The sequence below is a fragment of the Ambystoma mexicanum genome, chromosome 14, assembly GCF_040938575.1.
Source record: "Ambystoma mexicanum isolate Mex_15411 chromosome 14, UKY_AmexF1_1, whole genome shotgun sequence".
Lineage (NCBI taxonomy): Eukaryota > Metazoa > Chordata > Amphibia > Caudata > Ambystomatidae > Ambystoma > Ambystoma mexicanum.
This window is the reverse complement of record NC_090940.1, coordinates 217,602,668-217,623,629: the sequence shown is the minus strand read 5'-3', so window position 1 is coordinate 217,623,629 and position 20,962 is coordinate 217,602,668. Positions and strand designations below refer to the sequence as shown.

Here is a 20,962-nt window from a genome sequence, read left to right as displayed (position 1 = left end):
CCCTATGGGCATCAAGGGATAGGAGGGAAAACGGACCCGGCATATTGGGGGCCAAGGCTACCAAATCAATCGCCCTACGTATGTTGTTGTGTGCAGAGCGTCCTAGAATAAATCCTGACTGGTCTTTGTTTTCTTTTATATGTTAGTGTGAGGGTTAGATGTATTTAGACACAAGGTCAACTATTTTAGTTTTGTTTTCATAGGAGGGACATTCTCCTTTGGTTAGGGCAAGATAGGCTTTTTTCCAAACTCTATTTTAATAAACATGGCAAATATTGAGAATATTTCAATTGTGTGTCCGCCTCTCATTGCTGACCCCCTCACAGCAAGCAGTATTCCACTGGGGGTGAACACCCTCCCCCACCTCAGAGGACAGGAGGTCCCTAGAAAGGTATATTAGTTATTTATTTGTATTTATTTATTTTTTACATTTGTAGAGCACGCCAAGCCCAGAGGCATCCTGGCGCTGTTGCAGTTCCAGTTACACAAACATGCATGATAGAGGACACAGCGTCATGAATATAGTCTATAGTCTCTCTGTTGGCCAGAGTGGCGCTGAATGTTTAGAGTTATGGGAACAGCCAAGTTTTCAGTCTTCTTCTGAATGCCCAGTATGATTTATCAGCTCAAATGACAGTTGGGAGCACGTTCCATTGTTTAGCTGCAAAGGTAGGGAAGCTCGCCCCACTAGGATTTGTCAGTTTAAATTTTGGTTGCAGCAAGTCTGTTGGTGTAGGCCGCTCTTATGGGTCTATCTGAGTGAGCTCTGGTTATATTGTGTGCTAGGTAGGAGGGCGCTGTGTTGGAGAGGCACGTATGGGCGATGCATTTATAAATCAAAGAACCGATCAGGTTGAGTCCGGATATGTGATGACCCACTATTTTATTGGAATTGTTATCTTGACCAACAACAAATTAAACCTACTGAATCAAAAAATCTTTACACATGTAAAAGAAAAGCATACGTTCCCTACATAGGCAATTAATCAAAACACATGGAGACAAACTGATACATTTAAAGTGAATCCAATCTTCACTGAAAAATGTTTCACCTTACCTGAGGCGCAGTATTTTTGTAGAATAATGCCAAAACAATTTAATCAACAGTGTTGCGTGAGGAGCACTGTTTGATGGAATGGTCGAGACACCTGTGTTTTGGCCTTGTACCAGGAGTGAAATGCAGCAACTATATTGGCCTTCATCAGGACGGGGAATAGTGCCTACAAATGAGGGGGAAGGATTTGGTATCTGAGCGGGGGCTGGGTGTATTAAGGTGGAAGAAATCTGTGTTCTCTGAGAACAATCATCCCCAATTTCAGAGGGGGCTTCCCTCTCCATGCGATAATCCCACTGTACACCACGCCCAGGGGGACTATTTTACTTGGAAGCACAACACTGGCCCCATAGGAAAGGTCTCCCACTAAGGAAGAGGGGACGATATCCTCAAATTCGTCACATATCTTTCCCCTTATGCTGCTGGTTTCTTCATCTCCAATAAGGAAATGGAACAAAAAGTTTACATTCCCTGCTTTTGACCTTTACGGTCTCCTACAGACAAGCAATATGGTTGGAGATCAAGAAACCAGTGCATAATTCTGGGGTTAGTGTTTCACTCGCATGAACTTTCTACCAGTGAGGTAATAGTTTAAGTATCCCACTACCCACTTTATGCCTAAAGCCTCCAATTCTATTGTTGCATTATTCTACCTCCGAGGGAAGAGCTTCCTATTGTAAAATATTGGGTGCTCTTTCCCCTCATATTCCTGGGGTAAAACAGCTCCTACCCCAACCTTTGAGGCATCTGTTGAAGGATAAATTCCTTAGTGAAGTTGGACACTTTCAATACCAGGACACTGCAAAGGATATGTTTTAAAGTGTTGGAATAGGGTTGGTCAGTTTGATCCCATTTAAGCTTTTGGGGTGCAGAGTTTAATTTATCGGTAAGACGAGCGGTGATGGAAGAATGGTTTGGAAGGAAACGTCTATAGTATCCAAACAAACCGAGAAAAGCTCTTAAGTCTCGTTTGGTTTTGGGTACTGTGTGTTCCTTTACTGCTCGGTTTGAGACTGCAATAGTCCATTAACAAACCAAAAAAAATACTTAACAGCGGGCTGTCCAAATGGCACTTTTTGGGTTGGCAGTAATACCACCCTTTCTTAGAGCCCTGGTGACTTTGTAGAGGTGTAGTGTAACAGCTGTTCCTCCCAGGTATTACTGTGAATAACTATGTCGTCTAAGTAGGACCTGCAAAATCCATAGAATGGTCTTGGGATTTGATCCATTAATCTCTGAAAGGTTGCCGGTGCTACGTGACAACCAAATGGGGGCTCTTTGAATTGAAATAGTCCCACAGGAATGGAGAAGGTGGTCTTTACTTGGTCAGACGGATTCATTGGCACTTGTCAATACCATTAGATCGATTTTGGAAAGAAACTTTGCAGATCCCAGTTGATCGATAAGTTTGTCTATCCCAGGCATAGCATAGTTGTTGAACTGGGATAATGCATTTAAATGTCTAATTAAAATACAGAACCTCCAGGACTGATAGGGTTTTGCACTAGGACTATTGGGGAGCACCAGGGACTTTGTGATGGCTCTCTGATATTGGAAGCTAAAATGTTCTCCACTTCCAGCTAGACTATTTCTCTATGGGCATCTGGAAACTGGTAAGGTTTTAAATTAACAACTTTATCAGCAGAGGTACGGATATAATGAAAAAAACTACCCTCCTGGGTTCACTTTTAAAGAGATTGGGGAATTGCTTTAGTTAAATTTACATTTCGTGTTTTCTACTCGGTGGTAAATCAGGAGGAAATAAACTGATTTCTTCTGCTTCATCAATCAGGAGACTGGCCATCACCACTGCAGTTGTCTCAGCTGCGTCCTCCTTCCATTCTTTTAGAAGATTGATGTGATAAACCTGAGTTTTGGCCCCTCGTTCTGGTTGTTATACCCTATAATTACAGAGTCCCGTTTTTTCTAAAACTTCATAAGGGCCATGCCAAGGAGAAAGTATTTTGTGTTCAGATGTGGGCAAAAGTACTAAAACCTTTTGACCAACTGAAAAAGAACAGGCAACAATGGCCTTGTCATAATTGTTTTTCTGGGGAACAGGACTTTCTCCAAGATACCTTGTTCTACTTTGTCCCCCGGTTTGATTGGTATGATAGGTTTGTTTGCCACTATTTTGTAAGATTATTTTGACATCCCCTCTGAAGCCGGGGTCTATTACACTGGCCATCACATTTTTCCAGACCAATCCTGACTTCAAAGTTAACCTGATGTACGTCCTGGGAGGGGAAGTCAATAATAAATCTGTCGGTATTAGTTGTCTTTCGCCTGGTTCTTGGTTTACTTCTCTACTACTGGCAAGATCAAATTCTATGGATTCTTTAGTTGCTACTATGGGGATAGGGATACTAGTTTGTCCACTACGTTTGATAACATTAAGGGTTCCCAGTTTGTGTCAACCAGATCAGATCCCATTTCTGACACAATATGTAAGGGTGCAGAAGTCAGACTCACACACAAGGGTGGCATCATTTTGGGTAAAGACTTTTTTTTAAAGGAAAAAGGGTTGGAAAAATACCTCTGTTCCTAAAATTAAGAAGGGTTTCCCTGCCTCTAAAGAAACTATTGAAAATGTCAGGAAGTCAGAAACTATAAATATGGTCAGTCCCTGTCATGGCCAAAGTAAACGTACTTCTGCCCCTAACACTAATATACTGCTATAACTGTACAATGAATGTCTTCACTTCAAATAAACAGTGTTCGTGGAGCTCAGTAAACTGAAAAGTCTCCAGGTTCGCTGGTAATAAAGCTAGGGTATTGCTCCTTTCCCCTAGGTTTATTATATTTCCAAGACACTGGATAGCGCACAAATAATTGTCTCTTGTATTCCCAGTCCTTCAATCCCCGTAACTTGGCCTACTCCTCTATCAAGTAAAGGTTTTGCTTCATCATTTTCAGAGTCTTTGTTCCCCTGGTTTCCAATCTAATAGGTGGGAGCAAGTCCCTGACTCGCAAAGGTCTCTTCCTCTAGGTCCCAGACCCTCCTGACTTTAGACTTTGGTTTCTGATATGGGTGCGGGTCTCAGAATTGCACAAGTTCAAACCCTTGGTTCACTCTCCTGTCAAGTATGCAACTGCAGTGCTCCAGACCCTCTGTCTCTTGCATATTTGGGTGCAGGACCCAGACTTGCACAGGTTTGTTGCCACTTGGTTCGTTCTCTTGCCAAGTATGCAACTCTCTGTCCCTCTTTCCCTAGTGAAGTAGGGACGATATCCTCAGATTCGTCACTAGTCCTTTTTGGATATTTTCCTTGATAGAGTAGAACCTTAGACATAGGGACAACTCAGTTTTGTGTAAAAGTAAAAGGAAATTACTCACAATGCCACCTTGTCCGTCTCACGTTTCTGACCTACCACGACTGTATAACTGTGCATTTTGGTTGTGGAACTTCAGGGTACTGTCCTTGTCACCAACAGCACACTGGATATACACATAGCCAAATATGAACACATCCAAGTATATGTATTATAATGTGTAGGAATTTGAGTAATCTGTACAAATAAATTGTACAAACATACATTTTTTTAGCTAAATATCAGTTGTATGTTGAAATTGTTTGAAAATACCTTGTTTATATAATATTGAGTATTGTTAGCATCCTTTGGGAACTTGAGAGTGTAGTTATTTAGCACTGGTTCCGGCTGGGGTGTATACATATTTTGGGGCTACCTATTATCTATTAAGCTTGGTAGGGTGCATATGCCGTTTTCTGCCTCTTTTGGTGCTGCAAGTCAATGCAGTCTTTTAAGGCCCTTCCATTTTAGTGGCACAGCAATATATGCAGCATATGGAGCCCACGTTACGTCAACCAATAGTGTGGGGGTCCAGCACTAGGCGAATGCCTCCATGACCATACCTTCTCTAAATGTAATCACATAAAAACCATGTCAAATTAGTGATTTTAAGATGAACTGCATGTAATTGTATCTTTTTTTGCATTGAGGCACAGTCTGGCCCCCTGGTTTTGTACAATTTGTAAATTGTGTATGATTTGTGGGGGGGGTGCCGTCTGCGTAGAACATGGCTGTACTTCACTCAGGCCTTTTTTGTAAGGTAGGGAGCTGTGATTGAGCCGTGTTCAACATGTCTGTACAGCATTATGCTATGAAGCTTAAGGTTGTATTCTGAATTGTTAAATTAAGTATTATTTCTTTGAGTGTGTGCATTAATTAATGGCCCCCCACAACGTTTTATCTCTTGCTACAATTATCCTGATGCGTGAAGGTTTGCAGTGGAGCAAATTGGGAGATCCTTTGCACCTGCTACCTCAAACTGATTGAGAAAACCCAATTAAGCAAATCCTGAGATGCATGGAGAGTCTCTTAGATGTTTTTTAACAAACCATTGTGAATGGCAATTGTACATGAACATCTCAAGGATGCTCGAAGCACCTGCCACATTTACTCCGGTTTTGGGCTTTGTGAAACCGGTTTAGTTTGGGGACTGCAACCCGTGGCTTCCCAGATGTATTGCAACTACAACTACCATGATCCCTCACAACTAACCATGCTGGATCGGACTGATGGGAGTTGTCCAACATCTGGAGAAAGAAAGGTTAGAGACCCCTGTCAGGTGTACCTCTCAGAAGGTCTCGGGCATCTCCTTTATTTGGTCCATGGGAGATCTTTGAGACTCGGGCCCATGGGTTTGAGAAATCACTTTAGCACTGTGGGAGTGCAATCCATGGCATTTTGAGGGTATTTTGCTTCTTGGCTTTGAAGTAGAAACAAAAACATGTATTGTTAGCATATTATTATGTCAAGACCTCATTTGTTCCAGTGCCCAAAATAGAAAAAAGTTTTAAAAATGTTTTCTAATCGTTCAACCAATTGCTGTAAGACCCTAGTCATTCCATTTGTGTAGAGGGTTGGTAAAGCCTTTTTGGTCCCTTAGCAAGGCTCCTTCTCCTTTTTTCACAACGCTATAATTAGTCCCTTTTTGTCTTCTGTCGGTTCATAACTGCTGGCAAATGGTAGAATGCATGGTAATTGTGATGCATTTTTTTCAGCTTTCTTTTGATCTCCACCATACTCTTTATGTGATCTGCAGGTTCCAAACCCCAGGTTTCCATTTTTGGGTGTCCACTTCACTCCACGAATGGATGGCAGTGTCTGGCTTGGTCCTAATGCAGTGCTGGCATTCAAACGGGAGGGCTATAAACTGAGCGACTTCAGCGCCACTGACTTCTTTGATGCAGTGACCTTCAGGTAAATGGGGTTTCGTATATTTTGCACAATGTCATATTTTTTGTTTTTCTTTATTTCTAAAACAGGTTCTTTGAATCCATTTCATGTTTGAGGAAGGACAGGAACATGATAGTTTCTTGCTTTCCTTACCTGATAGGAATTTACTTTGATGATTGGCATGCTCTAGTTATGATATATGATATGATATGGCATTTGTAACGCGCCTATACACAAGTGTTTCAAGGCGCGGCGAGGCAAGGAAGGGGGAACAGAGGGAGGACAGAGACAATGGTCTTACTAGGCCAAGTCACATTGAGATTGTGCAAGTGCATGGGAGGCGGGAGGGGAAAAGTACAAGGGGAAACGGGAGGTGGGAGTGCTGTACATGGTATCAAAACAATAACAAGAAGTGCGGCCAGCAGGTGACAGGTGCAAGGTTAAGTGCAGACAGCAGTTGTCCAAAAGTGCAGGTAGGGGGACTGTAGGGTTACAGATACAGACCCAAGTGCAAGGGTTGCTGGGAGCAGTGCGGGGTGTGCAACTGGGCGGGTAGGGACCTGGGCCATAATTCGGAGGGTAGCCAGGTGACCAGTGCAGTATCAGACAGGATATCCACAGGGGAGAGGAAGAGAGAAGGCAGAAGCATAGAGGAAGGTCTTGAGGTGCTTCCGGAACAGGAGATGGTTCTACTCGAGTTTCAGACAGGCAGGGAGGCTGTTCCAGAGGGAGGCCCCAACCAAAGAATGAGATTGACTACCAACTTGTAGCTTGGAGAAGCAACTGACCCTGAGGGATTTGGAGGTGGAGGAGCGAAGAGCTCGAGTAAGAAGGTATTTACGAAGCGCGAGTTGGAGGTATTGAGGAATCGGGCTCCAGAAGGCCTTGTGGACGATGCAGAGGGCCTTGAACTTAATCCTTGCTGCTACTGGGAGCCAATGCAGAGATTTCAGTGCTGGAGGGATACAATCCCTGGGCTTGAGGCCAAGGTCAAGTCTTTCAGTCCTGTTCTAGATGAGATGCAGAGGGAGAAGCAGGCATGTTTACAAAGGGGATGTTGCAATAGTCCAGCCTAGAGAGAACCAGAGCTCTAGAGACAGTGAGCTTCTGGGGCAAGGAAAGGAAAGGAAGAATACCTCTGAGGAGGTGCAGTTGGTAGTTTGACTTCTTAGAGATGTCAGAGTCGTTGGTCTCCATATGAATTTCAAGCTGCTTTTGCTTCACCATCACCAGTCACACATACGGGAACGCTCACCTTTCGATCCAACACCTAGCTCCACCTAATCCTACATTATCACAAATACAATGTCTGCTCTTCAAATGCCACTGATGCTATTTGACAATGCCCCCTGCCTGACTGCAGGTGTGTGAGATAAGATGACCATGGGGGCCATGGGCGCCCAACTGCTCCTCGTTGCAGGACATGGGGAGCATTCCCTGGTCCACCCCCCCATCATCTGGGTCAGGGAACCGGGTCTTGTTACATGTTTAACTCTGGAACATTTAACCCTATAATAGATTGTTTAAAGATGTGAAGGCAGGAACTCTGTTACCAGTCTTTAGCTTCTCCTCCTAACGCACATTTTCATGACTTCATCAATCTTCAGGGAGGCTGAGTTTCTTTGTTTTTTCAGGCGGGTCTGCATTTCTGTTTCAAGTATGACAAGTTAATTATCTCTGAGGATTCTGGTACTTGTATTTTTTGCACTTGATTTTGCTGGCAGGTGACTGGAAACAACTCCCTCCATAGCACAACTGTTCCCCTTGATGGGGGGAGGGGGAAAGCCATGGTTGTGGCTCTCCAATGTAAGGCATGATGGCCCTGCTGCACTGCCTTGTGAGACCGGGACTCCTGGAACAATGTTTAAAGATGTGAAGGCAGGCGCTCTGTTACCAGTCTACCAGCAAAATCAAGTGCGAAAAATACAAGTACCAGAATCCTCAGAGCTAATTAACTTGTCACACCTGAAACAGAAATGCAGACCCGCCTGAAAAAACAAAGAAACTCAGCCTCCCTGAAGATTGATGAAGTCATGAAAACGTGCGTTAGGAGGAGAAGCTAAAGACTGGTAACTGAACGCCTGCCTTCACACCTTTAAATCTATAATAGATTGTGCCTTAAAAAGTGGCTGTGAGAAAAACAAACGTGATGGGTCTGTGGGCCTGTTAACTGGTGCTGTTTGCACAATTTGCCCAGAACGAAGAATTGGTAGCCAGTTTACATAATGGTGAGTACAGTTGTCTCGTCAGCTTTTGGTGAAGGACGGTGTGTTGTGGTGGGTTAGTACTATTCTAGTTCTTTGATCCTTGTTAAATTCATTAGTGGTGTTTGCTTCTTCTCTCCTTATGGTTGAAAGTCTTTCAATTGCTGGTTGAGATGGTTTGTAGGTACACAGGTATTGCGACGCATAGGTCAAGCTTTCACAGAAGGGCTCTCTTCCTTGTAGAGGTTTTGTGCTGGGTTGCCTGGTGTTTTTCAGTTCTGCGAGGTAGTAGGTTATAATGTTTGTTTTTTCTTCGCTGGGTATGGGTAGTACTTGGCTTGTGGCCTTTCCATGATCGAGGCATTTTGGTTACGTTTGTGATGTTGGTTGAGTGGTTGCTGAAGGATTATCTAGGGGGCTCATTACATGTTTGCTATTCTGGGAAAATTGCCAGTAATTTCTGAGTCAAGACCTGAAGCTAAATCAGGCACCCACCGACAAATAAATGCTGGAATTACCGGCACCGGTATTAACAGTGACATTGATTCCGGCAATCCCATCCCTCGAGTCCTATGGGACTCATGAAATGGGGGATTTACTGCCTTTACCGGCACCTGTAATATCCTGGAAATTCCTGGATATCCGGTGCTGGTAACAGTAGATGGGGTCAGAATTACCGGCAGGATACCTGCAAACTTGTAATGACCGGCAAACTTGTAATGACCCCCAATATCTTGTTTGTGTTTAGGGTATGCTTATTTTGTTGTCCAGTGGCCAAGTAGCCCTCTAGCGCAGTAGTCAAGTGTTCCAGTGCTCAAGAGTCCCAATGGCTTGTCAATTTTGTGCACGTAACGGGGGCAGGAGATTCTGGGAACCTTTATTAAAGATTATATTTAGGATGATGGGGCAGCTCTCGAAGACCCCGGAAGGGGAGTGATGGTGTATTGTAATTCAGTGGTATCAAAGTGGCAAATTATTTAACTGCCACATCTTCATGGTGGCAGTTTGTCATAATGGGATAATGTTGTGGCAACATATCACAGTGGCAACATCACAGTTTGAGACTATCAGAGTTCCAAACTATCTCAGTTTAGCAAGCTATCAGGGTTGCAGCCTATTACAAGGAAAAGGCTATCAAAGGTACAGATATCACTGTGACAACATATCAAGGTGGCAATATATTACAGTGGGAGACTATCAGTGTGGCAAACTATTGCTGTGGCAACGTGTTACAGAGGTAAATTATTATTCATAGCACAATCCCTTACCCTAATGTTGGTAATTCGATGATTCCAAGTGAAGGGTGTTGCAGAACAGGGCTGGGGCATCGGGTAAAGAGGAGGCACACTTAGTCTCTGCCCTTCGAGGCTGCATGGGTCAGGCTGCCCTGGAAGGGAAAGGGTTGTGGGTGTTTTGTGTCACGTGACCTGTATTGGTAGCCAATCAGCGGTCAGTTGGGCATGATAGAGGAAAGGCCAGAGGTGAGGTGAAGGGAGGGGCAGGGGACTAAGGCCTATACAGAGGGTTTGGGCCTTGTGAAAGGCGGGCAGAATGATGCAGGGGTTCAAGTTCCTTGAGAGCCTGAAACTCCCCTCTTCTCCTGTGCTCCACACTGGATAATGCCCAGTGAACACTCCGGCTCAGAGGCTCAGGCTACCATGTTTGCTTCACATAACCCCTATAGGTAGCCAATCAGGGGCAGGTGACCAGGGCTGGGGGAAGGCTGAAAGTGAAAGGAGGCACATTGGACAAAGGCCTATGCAGAAGGTTTGAGCCTGTGAAAGAGGGGCACAATGGCGCAGGAGTCTGCAAGCGCCTCAAGGGTCTGAAATTCACCTCTTCTTCTCTTGCCCTGTGCTGTAAAATACCCGTTGAGTGCTCCGGTGCAGAGGTGCAGGCTTTTGTGTTCTGGGTCACGTGACCCATATATTTGTAGCCAATAAGGGTGGGGTGGATGAAAGGCCGGAGGGACATGGTTCAAAGACCTATACAGAGGGTTAAGGCCTTATGAAAAGGGGGCACAACGGTGGAGGGGCTCTTGCTCCATTCCCTTTATAGGTCTATGCAGGATCGGACTGATGGGAGTTGTAATCCAATACATCTGGAGAACCAAACTTTTCAGACCTCTCTGGCCTATGACATTTGACTGTACTCAATGTTAGGGTTACAGTGGCTAGGTGGCTTTTTGGCGTAACTGTCAGTGGAATATAGCGTTTCTTAGTTTACCAGGATTATAGCAACCAGCTGCCTTCTTGATTTCACCAAACAGCAGGTACTCCTCCTTGACTTAAGTTATGGGTTGGCTTAAATATTATCTTCCTCTAGCCATGGGTCACATTTCTGGGCCGATGATGATGATGATTGTACCCCTTTATACTGTACCAGCAGATATTTCTTCCCCTTTGTTTAAGGTTGTTGTCAGGCTGTATTTTTATAACTCACCGACCATAGATTTCCTTTCTGGGCTAAGTTCTTCTCTGCACTCTCCTGGGGTCTGTTCTCCATTTTCTCAGATGTAGTCCCAGTAGGCGTTTGGCTTGCTTCTTCACTTTCTCTCGATCTGGCCCCTTCCATTAGCTGTGGCAATGACTGCAACTGTTGTTTCCCCTTCTAGCTAACTGTGCTAGGGTCTTTGCCATAGTCTGAGCTATAACCCTCAGCAGGCTTAGGGTTCTGTCTCTGATTCCGTTTTCTGGGCTCTCCCAACCTCTGTCCCCATATTAGGTTCCTACTCTACTGTCTCTAGCGATCTTGCACTACCTGTCCGAACCAGTGCCTATTTTCTGTGCAGGCTGTTCTCCATGCTAATTCGAACACTCGACTCAGATTGCTTTTGTTCTGTTTCTGATTGCACTTCCATGGTGTAATTGGATCAAGAGCTTGCTGTCTTTTTATTTCCTTTTCCCTGTTTGGCAAATTTGGTAATGAGTAATTCACAGCGGCGACCAACGGCTTAAAGGTCCATGCTGCCATTTTGAGGTCAGATAGAAGCTGACCTTTCTGACTGTGGCTCGCCTGTGATGCCAGGGTCTCTCCCCAGCCAGAGGGTAAGATTTGGGGTGGAACTTTTATATGTCGTCTAAGCTGCTTACCACCATTGGGGGCTGACGGGGAAGAGTGCTCTGTGTGTACGGTCTTTCTCATGGAAAGCAGAGGTTCCATAGTCGATCGATGTGTCTATGTCTCTCTCTTTCTTTGTGACTCTCTTTCTCTCTTTTTTTTCTGCCTCTTTCTCTCTCTCTCTCTGTCTGTATCTTACTCACTCCATCTGTCTCCCTATCTCAAATGCCCCACCTCTTTTTTTTTTATCAGATCTTTTTATTATGCTTGCCATAACTGAACAAACAAAACAAACATTGGCAGGTCTAAGCATGATACAGCCATCTCCACAGGGTGACACAAATGCAATAACATAATAAAACAATGGAAGCCAGCGGGTAATAGTACACCCTCTTCAATGTCCGGGATTGAAACAATGCAGACAATCATACTCCCTCCCCCACCCATTTATCCCATATCTTCAAAAATGTCTCAGGGCAGCCCCTCACCCTATACACTCTCTTTTCCAGGGATGCACATCGGTCCACTTCCGCAGTCCAATGGCTCAGTCTCGGGCCCTCCGCACAGCCCCAGAATGCAGCAATCAGTCTCTTGGGGAGCCCAATTGATACCACCAGAAATGACTTTTCGTGTTTCGTGAGCCTGGCCTCTTCCCAAATCCCCAGCAGAGCCAGTTTCGGTTTGTTAGGCACCTGAGCCCCCATCACCGTGGACAGTTTCCGCATACATTTCCCCCAGAAAACCTAGACCTGTGCACAGTCCCACAATATATGATAGAAGGTGTTGCCCTACCATCCACATCTGAAACAAACATCACTTCCCACCATGCCCCACCTGGCCAATGCAGTACGGGAAGAGTATACTCAGTGGAGTATCTTAAATTGTATTAGCTGCAATCTGGCCGCAATTCCCACTTCTCTTGGAAACATTAAAGCCTCCACACACTTCTCTGGTTCCAACTGACCTACGTCCCGTTCCCATCCCTCCTTTAGGCAGGTCAGTTTCTTGGCACCGAAGGCCGTGATCACCTGGTACAGAGTGGACGTTACCTTGGAGGGGATACCTGCCGAGAACAAGTTAGCTTCCAGTGGTGAGCTCTTCGGAATTTCTTCCAAAGCTGGAAATGGAGTATTCATGGCGTGTGTTATCTGCACATATCGAAACCTTTCCATTTCCGTCAGGCGGAATTTAATTTTCAACATCGCGAATGAGCAAAGCCGGCCCTCCTGCACCACATCTGCTAGGGTGGCTATCCCTCTTGCCTCCCAGCTCCCAAAATGTTCCACCTTTAGCAATTCAGTCAGGTGTGTATTGTGCCAGATGGCCTGGCCTAAAGTCAGCCTGCCCACCCAACCAACATCCCGGTGCGCTTCACCCATATCTGGCATGTGTGCCACGTCAACCCTGGGAGAGTCCCTCTGTTTCTTGCCCCCCCCATATAGTACCTGCTTAGGTGTCCGCCCCTTCATCTTTCTACACTCGAGCGCTATGTGAAGAAGTGCCGGGTCCCCATGCAGCCAATCATTCACTACCCCCAACTCTGTTGCCCAGTAGTACCTTTGGAGATTGGGCAAGCCAATACCCCCTCCCATACTGATTGTTGAGTGTCCTCAATGCCACCCGTGGTTGCTTCCCTCCCCAGAGCAACCCACGTAGGGATCCCTCAATCTCAAAAAACTTGTCTGGGGATTGGGAGTGGGGCGTTCTGCAAGGCATAGAGAAATGTAGTAAGTGTTAGCATTTTAAAGAGGACCGCCTTGCCCAACAAGGTCAGTGGGAGAGATTGCCAGTGCGTTGTATCCAGTGCAAACCTGTTCACCATGGGCGAGAGATTAGGCCGGGAAAATTGTGACGGGTTTGGGCTCAGGTGAATACCCAAGTATTTCTATCCCGAGGTTGCAATTGCATATGGCCAGTCCCGTGGAATTCCATCTGCCCCAGGAACCAAACAGACTTTTAGCAATTAATGTTTATCCCTCCAAAGCCCTAGTATGCCGTTAATATACATGTCACTACCAGGCACGGAAACCCCTGGGTTGCTCATATAAATTAGGAGATCATCCACGTAGCGTTACATTTTTCCTCCCCCCACACACCCAAGGCTATCTGAATCCCACCCATTCCGGGCTATCCTTGAGTTGTATCTCAAGCTGCTCGACCGCCAGCATAAACATCTGGGAGAGGGGGCATCCCTGCCTCATGCCCCGCCCAAGGGAGAAGGTCCGCCAGGAGACTCTGTTCACCCTGATCGTTGCCATAGGAGAGGTGTAGAGCAGGCGGGCCCAGGTCAAAAAGTTATCCCCAAACCCCATGCAACCCATGATCTCCCAAAGCGAATCCCATCTCACAGAACGCCTTTTCAAAGTCTATTGTAGGGAGAGCCAGCGAGTGCGGCAAGTCACCAGCCAACCCTATGGCGTGTTGCACCCTGCGCGTTCATCCGTGTGGACCTCGAAGGCATGAACCCGCGCTGACCCAGGTGAACCAGAGAACCGATTACACCTAGTAAGCGATAAGCCAGAAGGATCTTGGCCTCCTAGTTTATCAAAGATATTGGCCTATAAGAGGCGCATTGTTCTGGGGGTTTACAGAGTTTTGGGAGATCCACTTTGCTAGCCGTTCCGAGATCAGGAGGAAGGCACATATCCCGTCTGCACTGCATGTATAGGCAAAGCAGTGGTCCAACCACCCGCTCCCTTAATCACGTCCATACTTCAACCTGGAAACCATTGGGTCCCCGCGTTTTTGCCGTCTCTAGCTGTGCTAGCGCAGCAGAGATCTCCTCTTCAGAGATGTCTGCCTCCATGCTGAAAGCCTGCTGAGCGGTGAGTTTTAGAAGAGGCAACCGCTCCAGCGTAGCAGAACCCTCTGCCTCCACACACCCTATTGCAGGATTATAAAGTGTCTCATAAAATTGGGCGAAGGCCCACACAATATCTTTGTCAGTCAGGTGTCTCCCTTGAGCGTCCTGTATGGCCTGCACAAGCCGACTCCCCCTGTCCCTACCTCATGTATCTGACTTTGTCTAGCCCAGTGCACCTCCTTGGCGTTATCCAATGCCATGTTGCGCATTGCCTCTTGTGCCATGACCAAGGAAAGCCTTGCCTCTGCCGACTCCTCTGCTAGCGGTACCGCCCTCTCTGCCTCTTCCACCGCCTCTGTGTGTTTCTTAGGCATGGCGACCACCACTGAGACCACCTCCCCCCGCAGTGTTGCCTTATAGCCCTCCCAGAGGATAACGGGGCTGTCAACAGTTCCAATGTTTATAGTGAAATACTCCTTGTTCTTGGTAGACAGCTCTTCCACAAATTCCAGGTCCCCCAGGTAATAGGTATTCAGGTGCCAGCACCGACAGACTTAGCCTTTGCATTCAGCTCAATGACTAGTGGGGAATGGTCTGATATCCCTCTGGCCAAGAACCTAGCAGACAGCAACCTATGAGATCTATTAGATGAGACAAACAAATAGTCAATCCTCGACAAGGATGTGTAAACCCCAGAAAAAAAGGAAGATCCGTGGTCTGCTGTATGCAGCCATCTCCATGCATCTACCCAGCCCAGGGCAGTGGCGAAAGAGCACAGTTTTATGCAAAGCACCGGGTTCCTGGTGCCTTTGTGCGTTCTGTCTAGGACCTGGTCCAACACCTCATTTGACGTCCCCTCCAGCACTCATATGTCTGCCTGACTTTGAAGGGTGAGCCCCTGAAGTTCTGAAAGAAGATTGGGCGCAAGTGGAGGGGGCACATACTACGCAACCAAGCCCCAGGTGGCCACCCATAGCTCCCCCTTAACCATCACAAAGCGTTCCCTAGGGTCCAACTTCACCTCTTCGTACCGAAATGGGATCCTCTTATGTAGGAGTATGAGCGTCCCCCGGGATGCAATGCCACCCTGTAGTTGGCTCTGAGGTAATACATGCACTCCCTTCCCGCCAGATGTATCTCAGTGAGAAATCCAATGTCTGGGGACTGCCTATTAAGAAATTGTAGTACCAGCCTGTGCTTAACGCTTGAACACAACCCGTTTACATTCCAGGTCATCAGCAAGACCTTCCCCTTATGCGCCATCATCCCAGAGAAACCTTGGCATGCCACAGGCCACCCTCCCCTGCCCGCTCCACCCCCACCCTGTTACCCTGTGTCTGTAAGACTTTCTCATGCACTGTGTACCTTCCCAAACACGACCCTACAAACAACCCAACTCTCCCCTCCCCATACTTACCCCTAACTAGAAGCACCTGTCGCCCCAGTCCTGCGTCAAACGGACACAAGAGAATACAACTAACCATGCGTGGGGTATGCATCTAGGCAGGCTATGCAAGCCTTGCTCCGCCAGCTGCCACCGTTTAGCTACAACCCCAATTTAGTCACCACTGAGTTGAGCCAGCCTCATTCTAGCTTTTTCGTTCAGCTGGAGCCCCCGGGGTCCAACTTGCCAGCCGCTTTGTCGTGTTGTTCCATGGGCCACAAGTTGAACATAAGCGGAGATGCGCCTGCCCCACCCCTTCCGCTCTGGGTCTTCCCTTCAGTGTTCGGGATCCGAGGACCGACAAGACCCGGACTTCCATCCAGTTCCAGGCTTCCGTAGGATTATTGAACATGTGAACTGTCTGCTCATGATACACTTTCAGCTGCACCGGGAAAAAGAGGGCATACTTAACCCCCATGGATGCCAGCTTTCTCGTAACCAAGTCAAAGGATTGGTGGGCCCTCTGCATTTCCTTAGAGTAGTTTGGAAAAAGGCTGATCCAGTGGCCATTGTATGTTATCGGGCCAGCTACCCTTGCCACCTGTAGTAGGGTGTTGCAGTCTCTGTAGTTCAGCAGCCAAGCAATAATGATGCACAGGGGTGCCCCCGGGACTGGGCGGCCTGTTGGAATCCAATATGTCCCTTCAATAGAGAAGAACTTAGACAGACTTTTAGGGGTATATAGCTCTGCTAGCCATTTTGCCAGGAAGATCTCCATACTGGGACCTTCTTCCTTCTCAGGCACCCCAAGGATCCGTAAATTGTTAAGTCTAGATCTCCCCTTGCTGTCCTCTGCCCTTCTTTCCAGCTGGGTGAGTTTTTGAGCTACCATGGCCATTTGTTTTTCCAGGCGCCTCAGGGCGTCCTCTGAGTTGGCGATACATTGCTCTGCCTCACCGACTCTTGGGGAGAGCTTCCGCAGGTCCTGCCTCAGAAAAGACACTTCCAATGCCATCGATTTTGACTTCAAACGAGGTTCTGGACTCCCTCATGGCTCCCATGATGTCTTGGAGGGAGAGCTGCGGTTTCTGAGTGCCTCCTGCATTACCCCCATCTGGCGGGAGGGGCTGAGGTGTTGGGTGGGCTACTCGCTGTGTATTGGTCCATTTTGTGTTGGAGTCTCCCCCCCCCCCCCCCCGCCTGGGCCTTTCCTTGGCCACAATGTCACTTGCGGTTAGGACGCACTGACATTCCCTTCCTCGCCTACTGCCTTCACCAAACGCTGCTAGGTCCCTATGGCCGCCAAACACCACTGTTGCCTCCGGTACAGGAAGGCAGGAAGGTCATGCTTCCCCGGCCATGACCAAACCCTTATCTGTCAGATGTATCGATGCTGGAGCTTTCTGTTGGCCCTAAGCCACCCATTCAGTTCTGTTTGCGGGCGCCCACTGCTCAGGCAGCATCCCTGGTCCTCATTCCCTCCCAAGGTCGTCCAGTCCTTCCTGCTGCCGTCCTCCCTTAAGGCATGTGCTATTAGTTGGTATTAGTTGGGAGCTTATGTTGTCTAGCAGGGTATTCTACTTGCCTTTACTTTATTAGGCCCATCAGGCCCATCTGTTCACAGGGCACAACTGCATCCAGTGTTCAGCCTGCCCCTGGGCCAGTCAAACTATGTGCCCCCTGTATAGAAGCACTACTGTTCTGCGAGTATTATGGGGGCATTGTGTTTAAAATGCTGCTACCCACTGGGTCTCACCGTTTTATTCTGTTTATTTCGCTGCTGCTGACCAGACAATAATGCTTCCCCCACTCTAATAATCGCCAGAGCTGGGCTCCGGCCCTATGGTTCCGGCTCCCTCTCTACTCTTCAGAGCACCCCGGTCCTCACCTCTGCATTTAGGCTCCAAGAGCCCACTCTCCAGCTGTCACCGCCGTGGGCCTGGCGCCCTTGCTGCCAGGTATCAGTGCAGCACAGTTTCACCACAGCAGGCTCAGGTTGTTACCCACCCGCTGTGGTGCCGAGCCTCTGCAGCCGTCGCGATCCTTGTCCTTGTGGACACATTGGCTGGAAAGTATGTAGTGGAGCTTGCACTCTGAGCGAGCCTGCACAATGATCTTCTAATTATCACGGGGAGGTTTTACTGTGGCTCGCTTTCTCCGTAGTCCCTGGCTTCCTCTTTCTCCTGTTCTGCTCCGCCCACGCGGAGGATGGCAGTCCACATGTCAGTCTCCTTAGGCAGATTACTTGCCAAGCTTCTGGTGCTGCCGACTCAAGGTAGTACGCTTGAACTGCAGCAGTAAGTTAAGCTGTGCGGGCAGTGGCCGTTTTGCTGTCGGCCACCCGTGTTTTCTTGCCAGAGCAGCAGGGCGCCAAGATGGTATCACTAGTCGGAATCACCCTAATTGAGCTCCCAAAATGTTCAGGTGCACCTAGGTATGTTTATTGTTCGGGTTGCATCTCTGTGGCCAGGATTAGGCAGGATCAATGGCGTGCAGGAGCTAAGAGGGTTTACGACTTCATCCAATGTCCCAACTCTGAATGTTGGATGTACTTTCTGATGTTTCCCCGATTTTGCCAGAAGGAGGAAGCAAAAACAAAGAGCTGATGGCTGTAAGGTTTAGAATGAATCATAACCTATGGCATTGCTCTGGGAAACCCTCCAGACCATCGTGCTTCACCTGCTAAGCCATTACTGAAGGGCAAAAACCATATGCAAATGAGGCTAGGTCCTACCCCAAAAAGGGGCAGTCCAGCCTGAACTGCTAGGTCAGATATTTACAAAATGCATGTCAGTGGTGGCAGCAATAAACCTCAGAAGGATGTTCCATAGTTCTCAAAAGATGGACATTTAACAACACAAGGATTCAGAGTGCATCTGTGGTTCTTCACAAGACTTCTCCAATATCCTTGCATAGTTGAGCACCCCCTCAGTACTGAGAAACTGCTGCTGGCCAGAAGCCAGAGATTGCCTTGTCTGATTGGCCTTGGTACGGATATTGATGATGGGTGAGTGACTAATGGTCACCGTGCCGCTATCGAGAGAACTTCCTAACTTGTGGGGACATTATTATGCAAAGAAACTATTCGCATGACCAATCTCCGGAAAAGTCTCACACTTTGATGAACCTCTTCAGGACAAACCAATCTTCAAGCAAACAAGTATGTGACAGACTGAGTGATACCCTTAATATGGATGTATCTCTTACAAGAAACGTGTATGGTTTCCGAAATGCATGACCAACCTACATATTAGCCTTACTTGGTCATTTGTTTTAGTAGCAACAAATTCTGCCTTAACTGTGGCGTCATATGACTATATAGGCTGTGGATAGAGGACCTTGGTATCTTTGTGAAATTAACTCTTGTGTCTCTGCTACTCTGGGCTTAACTATATGGTCACATGTTTTCTTGGGAGAATTTTTAGTTATTTCTGTAATCTATATTGGCTTGTTTCTGGAAAGTGATGTGCAAAACTAGTGATGTGTTCAACACAGGTTTTTCATTTTTTTATGTGTTCTTGTAGCCATACTTCTGTGCTGTTAGTTTCTGATGTTTCCATTTTGGAATTCAAATAAAATGCAGATGCTCGCTATTCTTAGAGAGGCACAGCTCCACCCTACTGATGAGGTCCAACCAGACCAAAACACGTGTCTGGGGTTGTTGTTGGTACTCTTGTTCAGATGCAAATTGCCTAGTATTTCGTTGCTGGACTGCCCCAGGGCAGGACAAAGACTGATATGCTTTGGATATTTCTCCTATGTGAAAGATAGTGAGCTAAATAATCTGGGTAAGGCTCTCGTAACCAGGACTAATGTCTGGCAGAGGCACTGCCAGGCCCCCCCTTGTTAATTTGTTAAAAAAGAACTCTCATAACATAACTAGGTGTGATGCAGTATGACTGTGCATCCATACTTAGATGCTTCAAAATTTATGATCTGATATTTTAATTTTGTCAACCAGCTAATAACTGATCTATACATAATGTATTATTCCCAAGGGGCACAGCAGGGAGTATTCTCCTTCTAGACCCTCCCAACACCTGCAGCTCCTTCTTTAAGTGAATGAACATTAAAACATGAGCGGATTGTGGAAGTTGCCGAGCCTGAGTTGGTAAGTCCTCATCCACTGACCCACACCTCACTGAGATTCCTTCATCCCTCTCTCTGTCCTAAGGTCTGACGACAGCAGCAACTATAGTCCACTGACTCCCTATTGTTTCCGTTGGTAATCTCAACATTACCGTGCTTCAATGTGTTGTTCTTTGACTGTCACCTGTATACACTAGAATTTCTGCAGATCTTTGGTAACGGGTAAAATGGAATCATTTGTACGAGGAAACCATAATAAACTTAAATGGGCGTTTGGTAAGTATTCTCATAAAGGTGCTTTGAAGCAAATGGCATGAACATGTCAATAAGTGCTTTCAGTAGTACAACTGTCCACTGACTCCATAAGCAAGCATGTTTTGTTCCCTGCCATAATAATGCTGTTTATTTTCCCTTCTTATTACTGCATGTTTGTAACCTTTGTATTTTACTTGTATGTCCTTCATTGTAGTGGCCTTCGTAAACTGGTGTACAGAAATCTATATTTTGGAATGGGTGAAATGTATAGAGCATGTTTCCTAAGTGCTCAGATAAAACAGCTTCAAAGGTTTATACCTGATCTTTCAACCAGCGATGTTCTCCGGTAAGAAAAATACCCTTCTTGTACAGTATCTTTGGTTGTTTCATATTTCAAATGGAAACCATACAGCCTAAAATGCCTAGTTCTTCTGGCTCTCTCTCGTGTGGGTATGTGTGTTGTGACAGTTCTGTGCATGATTATGGACATTTTTAGTGGCATGACCCTGTGATCATGGTGTCGGGTATCTCTGCCCGCTAGAGGATCTATGGGATTATGGGCCTGGATTTGGTATGGGGAGGATCCCCTCGCCATCCTCACTTAGCCCTCACCAAAGGACAGGGGACAGTCACCCGCCCTTTCAAAAGACCCCTGGCCATAGCCACAATCAGCCTTGCTTTTCTTTGAAGGACCATTTCAGCAGCTCTATCCCTTTTAGGTATAGGGCCTCAGCACTGTCCCCAGACAACATAGCACATGAGGTGCAAAGAATCCCTATTCTTCACTGGAACTGCACCGACATCGAGAGTTCTCCATGAAGTTCTGCACAATCTTCCTTGAGCAGATTGCAGACGTTCACAAAAACCCCTTTGTAGCCCATGCAGTGAGTTCATTGGAAACTGAATGTAGA

At 46.7% G+C, this 20,962-nt stretch overlaps 1 protein-coding gene across 2 annotated transcripts in view; it reads left to right on the top strand.

Moving 5' to 3' along the window:
- L2HGDH (L-2-hydroxyglutarate dehydrogenase) overlaps positions 1 to 20,962 on the top strand; it is a 265,162-nt gene that overhangs the window by 227,257 nt on the left and 16,943 nt on the right. For both annotated transcript variants that reach the window (XM_069638978.1, XM_069638979.1), the window contains 2 exons: positions 6,123 to 6,280; positions 20,266 to 20,397. In XM_069638978.1, the coding sequence (XP_069495079.1) occupies positions 6,123 to 6,280; positions 20,266 to 20,397 (290 nt within the window). The remainder of the gene's footprint in view (positions 1 to 6,122; positions 6,281 to 20,265; positions 20,398 to 20,962) is intronic.